Source organism: Sinocyclocheilus grahami, unplaced genomic scaffold (assembly GCF_001515645.1).
Source record: "Sinocyclocheilus grahami isolate Dianchi unplaced genomic scaffold, SAMN03320097.WGS_v1.1 scaffold1101.1, whole genome shotgun sequence".
Taxonomy (NCBI): Eukaryota; Metazoa; Chordata; class Actinopteri; order Cypriniformes; family Cyprinidae; genus Sinocyclocheilus; species Sinocyclocheilus grahami.
The window spans coordinates 796-18,123 of NW_015506280.1; the positions used below are offsets into that span (position 1 = coordinate 796).

Consider the following 17,328-nt stretch of genomic DNA (forward strand, 5'->3'; position numbering starts at 1 on the left):
TATTCTTTTTTTTTAATAAAACTGAAAGTGTGATGTGTCTTAGTGCTATGATAAATCTCGAAGGCTGTGATTCCATTAAATTTGTAATGAGAAGTGATTATAACCAGCTTTAAAGTCGGCATTAAACAGAAGTCTTTTCTTCTTTGCGAAATATGAAAACTTCTCGAAAGACAAAAAAAAAAGAAAAATGTAGGGTGGGATTTGATGTGGTCCACTGGGAATTGATTGGATCATTGGATTGTTGATGTTTGCTATTGCTGCGATCTCATGTGAGTGACAGGTTGACCCGCTCTTGCACCGAGACATACGTAATCAGGGATGAGAAAAAAAATGTTGTTGCAAGAGGGAGGGAAATTATTTTATTTAAGATTATGAGGGCACATAAATTTAAAAAAATAAAGATGTGTACAGATAAATCATTTATAATAAGCACTGCAATATCCCATAAAAATAAGATTTGTCAATTCTGATTTCATTGTAAGTTTAAGGTCGTCCAGCAGTTTTCCACTAAAATTTAATCTTGATGGTTTAATGTTTGAAAATAAAGAAATTAATTATATTCTTTTTTCTAAAATACCCCTTTGTATTTTACAGTAAAATATTACAAGAGTAATACTTCTTATGTTTAATATTTTTATTTACCACTACTACTACTATTATTAATATTGTTGCTGTTATTATTTTATAATAATATTGATATACAATTACACCATTTATATGGTGACAGTCACAAATTATGCAGCCATACAAACAAGCACAGCAAACCCAGAGCTTTTTTTAAATTGTATTTTTTACAAAGCTTGCGTCACTTTTGGAGCAAGGAGGAGTAAGAATCATGATCAGATAATGATGTGGACTTAAACATCAGCGAATGATTCTTTAATTAAATGATGATTTAAAAAATGTGCGATCCATAAAGCAGGATGCATTTAGCAAAGTGCGTTTTATGCATTGTCTGCAGGAACATTTGGGAAATGATTTTTTAATATCACATTTAATATCATTCTCTACAAGTTTTATGAATGAAGTTCCAGGTACTTCAAGAAAATTTAAGCTTCACATACTACATTAATTATTTGCAATAGCTGAGAAATCTGAAAGCCATCTCCAAATGAATATAAAGCAAAACTATGAGAAGCAAACCAAAAGAGCCAACAATGGATATAGATAAGCTTCTAGGGAGAGCATGAGAACATGTGATGAGGACTGACGCACAGTCCATTGAGAATCAACAGGTGCAACCAAAAATACCTATACTCCTATAGTGGAGCTGTACAGGGTCCATACAGAGACCGGAGAGCTGAGAGGCTGTAATTACCTCACATAACAACCCAGAAGTGCAATGAATTCAGAGAAATAAGTGAGTGACACTGTGATCACATAGCCTTTATGATATAAAGGCAGCACTTACCAGCGACCTCCACAATGTCTCCAGGCACAATTTCTTTGGCTTTGATCATCTGGACGGTCTTCCTGTCCTGACGGTACACCTTGCCCATCTCTGGCTCGTACTCCTTAAGCGCTTCAATGGCATTTTCTGCATTACGTTCCTGAGATGGAGAGAATCAAATGTGAAAAAAAAGAATATTGTATTCACTGGCAAATTCAGCATTTGAGTTTGGGATGGAACTTTCTGTTAGACAGATGTGAGAAACCCGTTTGATAACAGTCTTTATGTGTTCCAATTGTGCAGAAATGACATACTTAAATTGATGACTCTTTTCATGCTCTACTGACCTGCCAAACACCTACGATGGCGTTAGCTATAAGAATTAGTAAGATTACAAAAGGCTCCACAAAGGCGGTGATCGTTTCATCTCCCTCCTCGAACCAGGCTAATACCTGCAATAAAAAAAATAAATAAAAAAAGTCATGTCACAACACGTCCCATTAGATCTAATAAAATATTTTACATTCAGAATACCCCGTGGATATTTTAAGACTGGTAGATCAAGATTCTAGTCAAGACACGCCAGTGACATTTACCTTCTCATAACAGATTCAACACAACCAGTTTACAAATGAGACCGTTTAGATTGCATAATCTGCATGATTTGAAACAAAAAGTTTAAACACAGGGAAAAAAAACGGGTCCGAGCGGCATGACGAAAGCCCAACGCAGCAGTATGTTTTAATGACTGGAAATAAAACTCTTACAGCTCACTGCAGCCACAGCACGACATGTTATTTCCCTCATTAAATGCATTATTACATATGGACTCCTCCTAAAATAAGAAGTTGCGACATCTATTTACTTTCCTTCACATCATAGACTTTTATAGCAACTTAGAGAGCAGCTTTGATTTGCACCTTTAAAAATGGATTTGCAAGATCTTTCTCGGACAGAAAGTCCTTAGATGCATAGCATGAAGAGCATATGCCGAGACTGAAGCCCTCTAATCAACATTTTGGTGGTGTTCTCACGAGACAGTGGAGTTACTGGTCTGTGGTAATGAGAAGGCCTAATTTGGCCTGCAGAGATGCCCTCTTACACAGCCAACTACAAGACAGCTGTCAAACCACAGACTCCAACACCTCAGTATCACTCCGCTGGGTGATGCTGGCATACCTCTCTCCTTCCACCCAACCAGCCAGTTTAATCTCATCTGATGGATTGTAACTAATGATTTTGGCCAGCCAAAGAATAAAGATCCTTACTTTTTTAGTTATATTATGAGAGAAAATGAATGAGTGAATATATATATACACACAACATTAAAATATGAATTGCTATAGATAGATAGATAAAACTGCAATATATTGCAATCCCATGTTATTTGTAGTTATTGATATTTTAATACATTAAAGCACAATTATTGCACATTTTTAAATATATATATATATAGATGGATGGAGAGAGATATATAAATACTATTACACAAAAAAATAAAACTGCAATATATTGCAGTAATTTATTAATCACTATCCCATGTTATTTGTAGTTATTAATATTTTAATACATTAAAGCACAATTATTGCACATACATACATATATATACACACACACACACTCACATGCATACATACATATATTTTGTGAATAGTTCTTTAAAAAAAAATCTTTCATATAGGATATTAACCCATGCGCATTTTGTACCAACAACCTGTTACTTACTAGGGCCAATCTTTAACCACTAGGCTACACCATCACTATTTTAAGCACTGGTTCCATACATAAATTTGATTGACAAGCTAACTACACAACACTTTTAAGTCTCCAAGCAAACAGCCACATGTCTTCATTCAGTGGTAATCTATCTATGCTACTTAATCAAGAGGTCCTTAAACCATGGCTGTAAAACAGCAGTGCACTACTAAGACATCTTGTTTGGCAGTTAGTGACAGACACTCAATCTCACTGAATGCTGTTGTCACCATTCCTAAGGAGTTCCGCTTCCTCAGCTGTTTAGCATTTCGGATCTGCGAGTAACCCAAGACGAGGCATGCAAGACTCAAGGAGCTAACAAGACATCTTCACATTCACAGCTCTTCCGGATAGCAGTCGGTGTTTATTTCAGTGCATGCATCACTGTAGTTTGTTTCTAGTGTAAAGCAATCAACACCTGACATGAATCTGTGCTGAATCACATCTGAGAAATGGCTGTACTGACTCTATTTGCACTCAAAGAATATTGCACAATAACAATAAGTGCAGAAATCTGCCTGAACATGTGACTAAAATGTACTTACAAAAGATATACAAGCTGCCAATAGAAGAATCCGCACAAGTAAATCTTCAAACTGCTCGATGACAAGTTCCCATATAGATTTTCCTGTCAAACATCAAAATTAAATCGATCAATATCACATGAGTAGAATGATAACATCATGTTATTGTTTAAAATGTAATATTACCTTCCTCAGCAGGCAATTCTGATTGGTTTATTGAAGGATATGAAAAAGAAAGCATACAAAAGTTACAAATACACACCCTGAATACATTCCAAAGCATAAATTGATTTGACATTGACTAAAACACAATTGTTAATTACATTAAGACCTGTAGCTTTATTAGAACATATTAAAACTCAAAGATTAAATGGAAACATAAAAAAAGATTTAAAAAAAACAACAACTTTGATGAACACTACTCCCAAGATGTAATGTAATATTTCAGAAGAGATTAACTGTCATAAGCACCTTCCACTCTGAGAGGAAAAATGTGAATGAATATTTGATTTTAATCCAAACGAGTGAATATTTGGCCCCTCTTTGAGCACATGCTGTGAAACATTTACAAGCCGTTTCTGAGCCGGGTGCTGACAGGGATATTTTCATCCATATCTTCATAAAAGCATGATTCTGTATAAAGGATGAAAGAGAAAGACTGGAGACCGGCCTTAGCTATGCTAGCTTTGATTGTCCTGCGACATAATAAACGGGTGGGAGCTAAACATCTCTTTCAGCTTATTTCTGACCTATGTGTGCCTGTTTTCCACCTTGTCAAAGTCAATGAAAATGAGCATGGCAAGCTATTTTAACATTTTTTTTCTTTTCTAAGTAGCATCCATTTCTATGTCATCAGCACTTATTAATCACTTGTAGATAATACAACTGTAACTAATATTTTTCAGTTTCACTAGTACAGACTTCTTGGCTACATATCAGCCAATGGCAGTAAAGACAAGTGTCTATTCCATTGTTATTGGTAACTATTTAAAAATGTTTGCCATTGATTTCTATGGGAATCTGTAGTTCCGACTAGTCTGTAGACCAGATGCTGCTGGAACCTATTCTAGTTTTACTAGTAACTATTCATTAGGTACTAGTACTTTTTTTTCTTTCCCAGTAGTTGCTTCTACACATATTCAATCTTTACTAGTCCTTATTTATTAGATGATAGTATCTAATAAATAGGGCTGGGTATCGAGTTCGATACTTTTTAGGCACAAACCGAAATGCCTCGATACCATCAAGTATCGAAAAACGTCTCGTCGTTCGGTAACAAATTTCGATACCTAAGGGGTTAATCTCATCAGCGTCAGTGAGCCAATAAGCCTGTAGCACTAGCAGGTGTGTTCGACTAGAAGAGGTGCGGCGCAGATCGATCAGTGTTTGACATCCGCGAGAGCGATTCGAAAGCGCACGGAGCAGTCTGCTCTCTTTAGCACTCGTGGTACTGTAATACACTGATCGGTCTGCACAGTCAGTCCGTGTCAAATCGAACACACCTACTAGTTTACCCTGGTTACACTCAGAGATGTGGCGCACATGTGAGGCTGTAGTGCGAATGCGTCCCAGCCCCCTTAGATGTAAGGCTAGAATTTACAATGGTGCTTTTATGTTTTAAAATGAAAATGATCCTCATCATACTGGCGTTTCAAGCTGGCTTTCCACTATCTCCGACAAGCGACAGACCGGTCATTCAGTCATTCATTTCCAATGGAGAGTAGTGCAGGAGCTGCGTGGAGTTCCGATCATATGCAGATGTCCGTTCATACTACACGACAGAAAGCGCGTGTTATGTGACCATTCATGCAAACTGTATCATGCTACATTAGACAATAACTAAGATTTATATTCTGCTTTTACTCAAAACTCACTTTAAACCACCATCAGGTGTCTGTAATAACTTCCGATTGCCGTCTAATGTGTGTTTTGGCCATGTAATGTTGCTGAAATTAAATATGTTATTACCTCTGACTCAGAGTCAGAGCAGCGCTCATGGAAGAGAGAACACAGACAGACAGCGCTGGAAGCTGCTAATGCTCATCAGTAAATCAGTAGAAAATAAATAGAAATCATGATTCTGTCTGAGCTACGCGTTTTAAAACGAACACGTACTAGTGTAAATGTAGCCCAACAGATGTGTAAACTGAAGACTATTTGAGCTTTATTAAAACTATTTGCACTGATTTATTGTGTTGGTTACATTTTGTTCCTTTGTGCAGTGGCTCAGGAGATGAGTCTTTGAGTTTCTATAGCTGAAAAATAAAACCAAAAGTTTTTTTTTATTTTTTTAGATAATGTAATCTTGTTAAAATTGATTTCATAAAATTGGTATCGAAAAAAGTATCGTTCAGGAACTGGTATCAAAGTCAAGGTATCGGTATTGAAAATTTTTGAACGATACCCAGCCCTACTAATAAATCCCAGATGTTACTGGCATCTCACTAGCTGCAATTACTACTTTACTTGTCAGGATGACTACTATTAACTATCTTACCAATAAACTTAAAAACGCTGAAAGTAACAAATGGAATTAACAACTAGTGTCTATAATTTAGGAAAACCAAGAAAAATGGTTAAAGTAACTAAAAATAAGTACTAGTACCTAAACTACAGAAGTGAACAATATACTAGTCACTACTTAATTGTTTACTAATACCCAGTCATTTAAATAAGTACTAGTAGCATAAAACCGATACTAGCTTGATTTAAAAAAAAAAAAAAAAAAAAAAAAAATCAATGTGTCAGCAGCTTGCCATAAAAACAGGTTCGATGAAGTCAGCCGTTTCGAACGCTCCAGCCGGCTGACTGCAACAAATGTAACAATTTCATGTCAACTTCAAATTGTCTGTCGCGCGTCTCTGGCCGTGAAGAAAACACAAGTATCAGACGTACCGTTGGGACCCCATTTCTCTTTCTGCCGTTTCACTTGGTCTAAAGTCAGTCCCGTGCTCTCGTTGACGCTGAAATAACTATAAACTTCTTCCACACTCTTGGTGTGAGAATTCTCCATGGTTAGATAGGAAGAGAATCCCTCTCAAGAATCTGCCTTGGTCAGAAAAATAGATAGGAATATGCCTATGAGTGACACATGCATTGACATCCAATGTAGAAAGTTGAGACGGGCAAATGCACCTTCCAGGAGTTTTATCCAAACAGATGAGTTCTTCTATTTTCTCCTTTTTCCCCAAAGAACTGGGAGTCAGTGGAAGCCAAAAGAAAATACCCTTGCTTAGTACATCACATTCACCCCCCCCGTCCAAGCCTCTGCCTGCCTGGAAATGTGACGGTCGACCCCTTTTGCCGTCTTTCTCTCCCGTTCAGTGGTGATGGAAGCGGCGTTTACTCTTGTTTTATTGCAGGAGCCTCACTACTGCCTCGCTGCCGCATGTGGAGGACGATGATTGGACAGCGAGTGTCCAGGCAGCCCATCGACATCCAATCAATCGTCTTTGGCTCGAGCAGCACTGACGTATATTGAGCAGACGTTTGCTTATTGGTTTAAGAGATTGCCACTCAACGCGGCTGCCTTCACTTTTGCCCCGCCTCTTCAACGCAGGTGGATGCTTGAACGCACAGGTAAACGGTGTTCTTAGAAAGCTGTCTGCACGTGTGTTTCTTTTTTATATCCTTAGTATTTTACTTTTTGTGTCTCTATATATAGCCTATAATATATATGGGTCAGTGACGTAACGGTTAGGATACATTTATTAAAAAATACATTGATGCAAAGATATCTCTGTAATGTTTTTTTCATATTGGTGTAACTGTTTGGAATTATTGAATAAAGAATTTTTAGAGTAGGTTTATGCTTTTATTAAAAGTGTGAATATGTGAATATATATATATACTACACACATACACACAATTTTTACATTTTATCATTTATAAGAATCATAAGAAAGAAAGGACCCTTTTAGACCTTCTGCACTGTGTCATTAAAAATATCACAAATGCTAACTTTTATTGCATTTTTGTTCAGGTCATTAGAAAACATGACGATGTTTCTCAAACATATGTGTGTGTTTTCATGAAAATAATGATTAATGTTCACTCACATGTATTCAAGGTTAAACTAAAGCATTTTAGTAAGAAATGAAAATCAGCGTGGATACCAATATTACATTTTTAAGAACTACCCAATTTTTAAAACTAATTTTTATCACCTCATACACCCTTTTGCAATGTAAAAGTAATAAAACATTAGCTATTCTATTCTAATTGTTGATAAAAGAAAAAATAATTGTGATTATGATGTGGCCAATTTGAATGAGACTGACTCAGTATTAAATCATTTAATCAGCCAGATGTCCATTATACTGTAGACACATGAATACGCATCAGTACGCCAGAATGCAGTGCTTGCACCTACTCAGGGTGACCTATGCATATTATTCTATAATAAATATATGAATAAATGAATGAATTACCACCCCTGGAGCTCTAGCATATCAATTTTTATAGAAAGGATCTATTTATATATTCTTATGGGTATGCTGTGGTGATATTGATTCTCATCCAAACAATGACATTCTGGATGGATGCACCAGACAGAGAAAGAAAGAGACAGTTTTAGTATCACCAGAATGGCACCTGTAGCTGCAGGGTCAATATACAGGATCCGAACTGCTGAATATTCTACATTAGAAAGTTAAAAAATAGATACAATAACTGCATAATTGTATACATCTTTAATTTACAATGTGTGTGACTTTGATACAATTCTTATAACTTAAAAAAAAAATACAAAATACCAAAGTGAACTAGCCTAGCGGTCTTCTCACTTGTCCATACAGTGGAAAAAGACAGAAAAAGAAAATTAACATTTAGTAAATAAGCTATTCACGCATGATGACTGGAATAGTCAGACTGTTTACTAGTGTAGCACTACCCAGAGCAACAAAAGGAAATCCAACTGAATTCCTAAATTGGACAGCTCTTCTACCCAAGGTCATGGCTGTTGTTTCCCAAAATAACCTGGAGCGTGGACACATCCAAAGTGTAGCACTTTGTAGGGCATTATCTTTGGACACATAGACTGGAGCTCTGTTCTTGAAGACGTGTCAAAACTGAGACTAAGGACTTGTTGGAAGTTAGTGTGTCAGAGAGTTTTGAACCCTCTTATCCAGACAACCCTCATTAAATAAGTTCTTTTCACTTCAGAATGCATTTATATGTACTAAATAATATACAGTTTTAAAGGAATATTTCACCCAAAATTTTAAATTTGCTGAAAATGTACTCACCCTTAGGCCATCCAAGGTGAGTTTGTTTCTTCATTGGAACAGATTTGGATAAATTTCTCTCACCAATGGATCCTCTGCAGGGAATGGGTGCCGTCAGAATGGGAGTCCAAACAGCTGATAAAAACATCACAATAATCCACAAGTAATCCACATGACTGCAGTTTATTAATTATGCTTGTTTGTAAGAAACAAATACAACATTAAGACGTTTCTAACTTCAAATAATTGTTTCTGACTAAAATACTAGTCCTCTATCAATAATACTGACTGCTCCAGTGAAAAAGTCATGTTGTCTGAATCAGGAGAGAAATATGCACAGATCAAGCACCGTTTACCAAAACAGTTTTAAACAAATATGTTGCTGGATTTTGATGTAAGAGGACAACAGGTGGTGGACATTTTCACTAAAGGAAGTGTTATTATGGACTAGTATTTTGGCCAGTTGTGTGTTGTGGATTACTGTGATGTTTTTATCAGCTGTCTGGATGCTCATTCTGACGGCACCCATTCCCTGCAGAGGATCCATTGGAGAGCAAGTGATGTAATGCAAATTTTCTCCAAATCTGTTCAAATGAAGAAACAAACTCATCTACTTCTTGGATGCCCTGGGTGAGTAATTTTTCAGCAAATTTTCATTTTTAAAAAATAAAAATATTATTTTAACTATTCCTTTAAAATACAAATGAATATACATACAATTGTACATATACAATAATTTATACAATGATTTTATGTAATGCATATATTAATGACCAGAAAGACGAGTTTTACGAGGGCATCACAGAACCAGCATATCCTGGATGACGTGCCCAATAGACGCCTGACTCTGAGCCTTGAGGTAGCACTGCTTCTTGCACTCCAACAGCGTCTCCAGGTCCTTCTACATCTTCATCTGTCTCAAACTGGGCTCTTGGTTCTCTCGCACCTGCTTCACCTGCTGACGTAGAACCTGCAAGCCCAGAGACACAATGTTTATCTGCTTTGAAAAACTGGCTAGTGCTACATGCTACATACTCTAATTGGAGATAAAAACAATAATTTACGTATGTTTAAAGCATGCCTGGTGCAAAAAAAAAGACCCATGATACCTTATCTGAATCTCAAATTCTTGCTGAGCCATTAAATTTATTGTACCCACGTGCCGGCAGTCAATTTTGGCGTAATTAAAGGATTCAGAAAGCTTGTAAAGTAGCAGCTGTAAACAAGTTAAAGGGCAGGACGGGCAGTTATGGGAGAGTTTGGCATGCTGTTGTCTCTCTTTCCATCGTGCTGAGAGGGTGGTCCACTGGTTGTACATCAGGGCAATGATTACACAAGCTTTGTTCGAACACTGGCATGATGTGGAGCGACACTGATCGCATGCTCCACACAGTTTGGCAGAATTATCACAGAGGCCAGGCCCCCCGCCCTTAACTAACACCAAGTTGACCCCGACAGATGCGATAAAGACAAGTAAATGACCTGATGGAACTAAGTTATGAGTCAGAGAGGTTTGACAGATGGTCAAAGACAGTCTCCTCACCTTGCCCAAGGACTCCTGCTCTGCTGTGTTCGAAATGTACTTCTCTCTGTAAGGGAAGGATATACAGTGATTCCTTAAAAGAATACTTGTTTTAGTTTAGTTAAAATTTCTTTCTCATGTTTTTCCAAACCTGTTTGACTATTTTTTTTTATGTCCAAGCTGCTCTTTTCCATTCACTAAAACCATAAAGTGGATCTTTTTCATACAGTAAAACCATATAGTCAAGTGCCAAAAAATTATGATAAACATCATAAAAGCATCATAAAAAATCCACATGCCTTGCACACTATTTCTCAAGTCTTTCAAAACCTTATTTTATGTGCACATGAAAATTAGATTTATAGCAGGAAATTAATGATTATCTTTGAAAAACAACTTATTATTAGTCTGTTGCGCACACCAAACTTAATTTCCATTTGTTGCAAAGACAAAAGTTCTTATTTTCATTTAATTTAAATTGAAGTTATAGCTATTTTTTTATTTCTGTTCATGTTAATCTAAATAAAACTTATTGCTCTGCTTGGAAGGAAAACAAATCTAACCTGACAATGGTAAAAGAACTTATGACTTATGATTACAGCAATTCGCCAATTCCTGAGTCACTCCTACTTAGGATTGAACCTGCAACCTTTGTGTTAACAACTTAAATCCTTAACCACAAGGCTATCGCCCGCCTCCACGTTTAGCAGAAAATCTGCTAAAGTTTTCGAATGTGTAGGCTGCATGGATCAGGAATGGGTGAATAGATACTTGAAGCATAACTGAAACAAAAGACGAAGAAAAACAACAACGGTTCTGAGCAGTAGGCAGGCAGGCGTGCTGAGAGCCGCCAGCTCAAAAGAGTCTCTCAGGGATCATTTGTTTGTCAGTTATGAAGCATGAATTCATGTGTTATGTGCACGCCTGTCTTTTCACTGGAGCTTTTAATTTTATCTATAGCAGATATATCTCCAGTTTCTCACCTGAGAGCTGTCCTCCGTACCTGTAAGTCCATTGACTGATTGATCTTACTCTGATCTGCCGCTCTCTGCATTTGACTCTCAATAATCTGTGAAGGAGAGGCCGGGGGGAGAGTGAGAGAAAACCACAGGACTAGAAATCTCTGATGTCTGAGAGGAAGATGGATTTGACCTCTCTCATGCAGTTAATGTGATTATATCGGCTTTCTTCATGTGCCGTCTCTTCCCTGAGTACCCTCACTTCTTGTATAACATCGGGACATTAAATCATTGCCTGCTCAGGTATATTCAATTTTGTTTCATAAGATGCTAAAACAGTCAAGTTGAGACCAAGGTTGGCTATCTTTGAATTTATGAGTTGGAATTTGAACATCCACAGGATGTTGAACTTGAATCTGAATTGGACTAAGAGGAAGAATAATTGCAGTTCACAACAAAAACAAAAATCAACAAATTAAAAGAAACTCTCATTACAGTATGAATGTTACACAACCCTGGCTGAGCCCCATCATACCTGTTCCAGCTTGGACCTGTTGCTCTCCAGTCCTACAGCACAGGTGTCATACTGAGTCTTTCTTTGCTCATACTCTGGAGCGAGCTCCTGTTTTAACAAGCAAAACAAAAGAGAATGCAGTTCTGACAGAGCTGATATGCTGATTGGCTCTTTGTAGTTGATAGTGATTCTCAGTATGGGGGAGAGAAACAAATGGCTTTGTATCTTCAGTATCTCACTTGACGCTAAACAGTCACTCACCGCGTGTTCCTGTCTCAGAGCTCTCAGGTCCTTTATCAGAAGAGATAGCAGACTTCTTCTGTGCCATCACTGAATTCAGCTTCTTTACCTGAAATAAACACAAATCTTCATGACAGATGATGACCCGAGAGAGAATCAACAAAATGTTAGGGAAAATGACCGATATTATCTATCAAAAAGAATGATTTTGAAAGAAGTCTCTTATGCTCACCAAGCTTGTATTTATTTGATCAAAAATACAGTAAAACAGTAATATTATTGTGAAATATTATTACACTTTAAAAGAACCTTTCTATTGTAATCCATTTTAAAATCTAATTTATTCATGCGATGCAAAGCTGAATTTTTAGCATCATTACTCCAGTCTGCAGGGTCACATGATCCTTCAAAAATCATTCTAATATACTGATTTGGTGATTAAGAGACAGTTAGTATTCTTATTCTTTTATTATTATTAATGTTGAAAACAGTAGTGCTTCTTTAATTTTATGGAAACCGTGATTCATTTTTTCAGGATTATTTGATGACTAAAAAGTTCAAAAGAACAGCACTTTGGTCAATTTAATGCATTCTTGCTTAATGAAAGTATTATTATTATTATTAATTATTACTATTTTAAGCTTATTGACCCCAAACCTATGAATGGTAGTGTATCTCATAATAAAGATAATGATTAAAACTCTAATTAGCTTTTGCCCAATTCACTTCTACTGACTCGGTTTATCTTGTTTATCGCTGATTATCAGGGAAATGTATCAGAAAAACTGTGCAACACTGTGGCAAAATAAACTCCTCTAGAAAGTTTATGACTTTATTAACGTTCCACAATGTAATATGCATATTGACAGTCTCCCAAAACAGAACAGAACATTTGGAGGAAACAACACATTTCAAGATGAGGGCTATGCATCATTATCCAATCCGCCTGGATCACTTCTACTGACTCGGTTTATCTTGTTTATCGCTGATTATCAGGGAAATGTATCAGAAAAACTGTGCACCACTGTGGCAAAATAAACTCCTCTAGAAAGTTTATGACTTTATTAACGTTCCACAATGTAATATGCATATTGACAGTCTCCCAAAACAGAACAGAACATTTGGAGGAAACGACACATTTCAAGATGAGGGCTATGCATCATTATCCAATCCGCCTGGCCCAGCTCACCATTTCAGACATGTCGTCCAGCGTTCGTCCCTTCATCTCGTCCAGCTCGCTCTTGATAGCGGAGACTCTCTCCAGCTCTTCCTGAGTATCGCTGTAGCCCGAGATGCCCCGCTGTGCCTCCAGAGATTGCTGAACACCAGAACGAAGCATAAATAGAACAAATGTTTATTTGCCTTGTCAATTTGATTAGATTCCTTACTGAAATGTTTCTCAGTTTGATTATTTGCATATAGTAAACAATCAATGTTACTGAAAAACATTTTAACTGCGAGCTGCATAATTTCATCCCACAACAAAACAAACAAGATCTGAACCATATTAGCCAACCTTTGTCGCAACAATCTTAAATTCAATCAAAATTGACCCTATTTACCTACATAATAAATGTCCCTGGTCAATGTGCATGCTTCATCAGAACATTCTAAAATAAAATCTTTTCATTATATTTCATCAAAATGTAATAATGGTCTCTGCCTCTTAAATTACTTTTCATGTCTGCTTTTGTGACAAAAAATTACCAACTATATTACAGGCAGCCGATAAAAACAAGTCCTGTCTTGCATTATATGCTAATGAATATTCTGATTATTGGATTAGAGAGTAATGATTATTTTCTGATATTCTGAAATATGAAACAACAGTGAATACAGTTTTGTCAGGATGTTACGGAAGCCTGTTTCTGCCACAGAATAAAATAATAAAGGTAATTGAGACTTTTTATCTCACAAAAAGAGTTTATATCTCACATTTCTGACTTTTTTTCTGCAATTCTGTGTTTGTATCTAAAAAACATCCAATTTATGAGATATAAACCTATAATTCTTTATCCCTTGGTGGAAACAAGCTTCCATAGGATGTGTCCGCAGTGACAGTGTCATACCCAAACACTTTCTGAAGGGTTGTGTCTGTACAGACAGCCAGGACTCAAAGCTATAAATCGCAGTGCAAAGCACTTTATTCTCCATGTACAGAGGGAACTTCACAGGTCAAGCTAAAACTAACGGCCATGGTTTTTATAATAGGACTAAAAATGTGCTGAGCATTATGTCTGGGAAGATTGCATGACTAATCACATTTTGACACTTTGACAACTCAACTTACCTTCATTTAGACATTTCAGACTAATCAGGGAAAATGAAGAACTTTGCAAATATTACGAGTGTAGCGGTACAACCTATTCACAGCTCGGTTTGTATTAGTTCTGTGGTCAGTTTCAATTTAGTTTGGTAAATACTTTGTATGTCACTATTGAAGGTGATAACTGACTTTTTTCAATGAATGTAATTCTATCTATATCATGTCAATCCTTCATTTCTATTGGGTACAATCCTTATTCATAACAAGAGGACATATTTTAATGGCTGATGCATTTGTAATGCTCTTTATGCAGATGCACTTTGCACATAACATAACATGACTGATGCCCAGGTCATTTGAGGGGATCAGGTGCCAAAAGAAGGGGTGGCCCAGGCTCGAGCAACCAACCGTAAAACGGAGGACGAAAATTCCCCTACTCAAAAAACAACAGCATGGGACGCAGACAGGGAGCAAATGCTGGGATCATAAATAGCCCAAGCTCAGCCTTTCTGCGTCAAATGGGCTTGCTGATAGAGTCAGAGACAGGGAGGGTTCAGAGGTGTGAAGTCATTTCCAGGAAGGTACTGTAGCTTCAGCGTTAATGCAATTTGAATAGACAGGGACGGGTACAGGGAAGGTAGATTATGTACCAGTGCGTATAAAATGGTGAAATGATATGCTGATAGACACAAGCTAAAACACTAGTGATGTAAGCAGAACAAAGGTGGACTTTAAGCAGGGTACTATATTCAATTTCAGTTCCTGAATTTGAATTCAATTTGAATTGATGTAACAAACAGGATGCAGAATTGCAATTTGGGTTTGAATGTAAGGAGGTGGAATTAAAATAAATTGAAGTTAAAGAAATACATATGATTGTAATTTGAAAATGATGAAGCGAAGTTTGGCTTAAAAAACACTCCTCTGAAAGCTCAAAAAACATTTGAACAAAGTAAGAACGTTTATAGACCTTGCGGATAGAAGGAACGACATAATAATTAATAAATATGTGTTTACTAGCTGCTGTTGTCCAGCTGTGTGTCGTTCTCTCAGGATCTCTTCAGTCCTCTGTAAAACACCGTACTCCACCTTCAGCTCAGCGATCTCCTGACGTTTCTTCTTATAAGTGCTGCTCTTGCCACGCATCTTGGCCACATAACGCTTAAACTAAAAAACAGCATAAAAACACAAAAAATCTAAATCTTAAGACATGAAAAAAGAACCATAAAAAACATTAATAAAATGAAAAGGACAATAAATGAAAAAAGAACAATAAGAAAAAGGATAATCAGGACAAAATGGACAAGAAATAACTGTTTAACTGTTCTGCACTTCATGCAAGTTTTCACTATTTTTAATCTCCCTTTTGCCTTCACTAGTTAATTTTAAATGCTCCTGTGGTGTGACAAATTACTTTTTAAAGACATAAGCACTCATGTAGTTTCACAATTAATCATAGTTTAATTTTAGGTCATCAAATCCGTATGCACAATAATTATTTTTAAAAAAAGGAAAAGTGAAATGCTGTTTAAAATCAGAAGAATCAGCATCAGAATAATCTGCTGTGCAATGAGAAAATGTGACATTGGATATTTCAGGGGATAAACACAGATCACAACACACAATGAGCCCTGGTCGAGTGACTGTGTCTCACTAATGACTACAAGCAAAGCAAAGCCACCGTCTCAAATAGGAAAATGGTAATGATATGCAAACACCACCTGAGCTGCATGTTCATGTGCAGGGTTAAGGGATGCATTGAGACAAAGTCAGGGGAACATTGTGGCCTTGGCTTTGTTTCCGGAAAAAGTGAGAATCTCTAGGAGAAATCAGCTCTGAGGAATGAGTGGGTATGAAGAAGGGGAAAACCAGGGTGCCGCTGGGACATCTCAGTGGATCTCAACAAAAGAAACCTGAGCCCACAAGCATGCAGCCAAAGGGACAAAAAACATCTTCATCTGGCAGCTAATTCGCTCAGGCTATTCTTCTGTCAGTATTGCCAATGGCTATAAATGTTGAGAGGCACCGGAGAGCAAACTCAGTAATCACACAATGTGCCGTATGTCACTTGGGGCATGCAGATTTTGTGTGAGAGTTTATGCTTTGTGTATTTTGGGACAGCAAGGGCAGACAAGGTTGGTGGGGTTTGGGAGGGGAGCAACAATAATACCTTGCTGTGTTCTCAAGTTCCCTCATTGCAAACAATCGAAAAACATGAGCATTTAAATGCTTTATTGCAGGTTCAATATAAATTAAGCATAACCGACAGCATTTGTTGCATAACGCTGATTACCACAAAAATAATTTCACTTTGTCTCTTATATTAATTATTCACTTATGTAGCATTTGATATTGGAGTCATTTTAGAGTTTTAAAGCAGCGGTCACACTAGAATTTTTCGATACTGCAACATTTTATACGACGTCACACTCTGTAGCGTCTTTTTTAAAAGTATAAATTCAACATAAATATAAAAAACATACAAATATACAATCTACTCCACTTTCCCGCACCACTGCAAATCTGTAGCTTTAAAGTCTGTCACACTGTGATGTGTTGTTCTTCTATGCAAACTCATAGAAAATAACCAAAACAATCCATGGTTTTTATTTAGCACAGTGGCTAGATTAACAAATAACCAGACGCCACCCGATCTAAATATTCCCACATATTTTAATAGTAATGACTTTATGAATTTCTTCACTGATAAAATAGATAACATCAGAAATACAATAACAAATTTTTGATTCTACAGCATCTACTACTTCAGCTTCATTCATCGCACCCAAAGAAAAACTGCAGTGCTTTACAAATATAGGACAGGATGAGCTAAATACACTTATCACTGCATCTAAACCAACAACATGCCTATTAGATCCTGTACCCACTAAATTACTGAAAGAGTTGTTACCTGTAGCAGAATAACCGCTTCT

The 17,328-nt window shown here is 36.8% G+C and overlaps 1 protein-coding gene and 1 pseudogene across 1 annotated transcript; both read right to left on the reverse strand.

Annotated features, from left to right (window-relative positions):
• Nucleotides 1–1,411: 1,411 nt before the first annotated feature.
• On the reverse strand, nt 1,412–7,022 carry LOC107566800 (sarcoplasmic/endoplasmic reticulum calcium ATPase 2-like; the record flags this gene model as incomplete). The annotated part of the gene is made up of 6 exons (XM_016252350.1): nt 6,805–7,022; nt 6,565–6,718; nt 3,856–3,873; nt 3,691–3,773; nt 1,738–1,842; nt 1,412–1,550 (listed from the first exon to the last, which is right to left on the reverse strand). Coding segments are annotated over exons 2-6 (463 nt in total), but the record flags the coding sequence as incomplete, so codon positions are not given.
• A 2,541-nt stretch (nt 7,023–9,563) lies between these two features.
• The window catches only part of LOC107566816 (intraflagellar transport protein 81 homolog), a 19,978-nt pseudogene continuing 12,213 nt past the window's right edge, over nt 9,564–17,328 (reverse strand).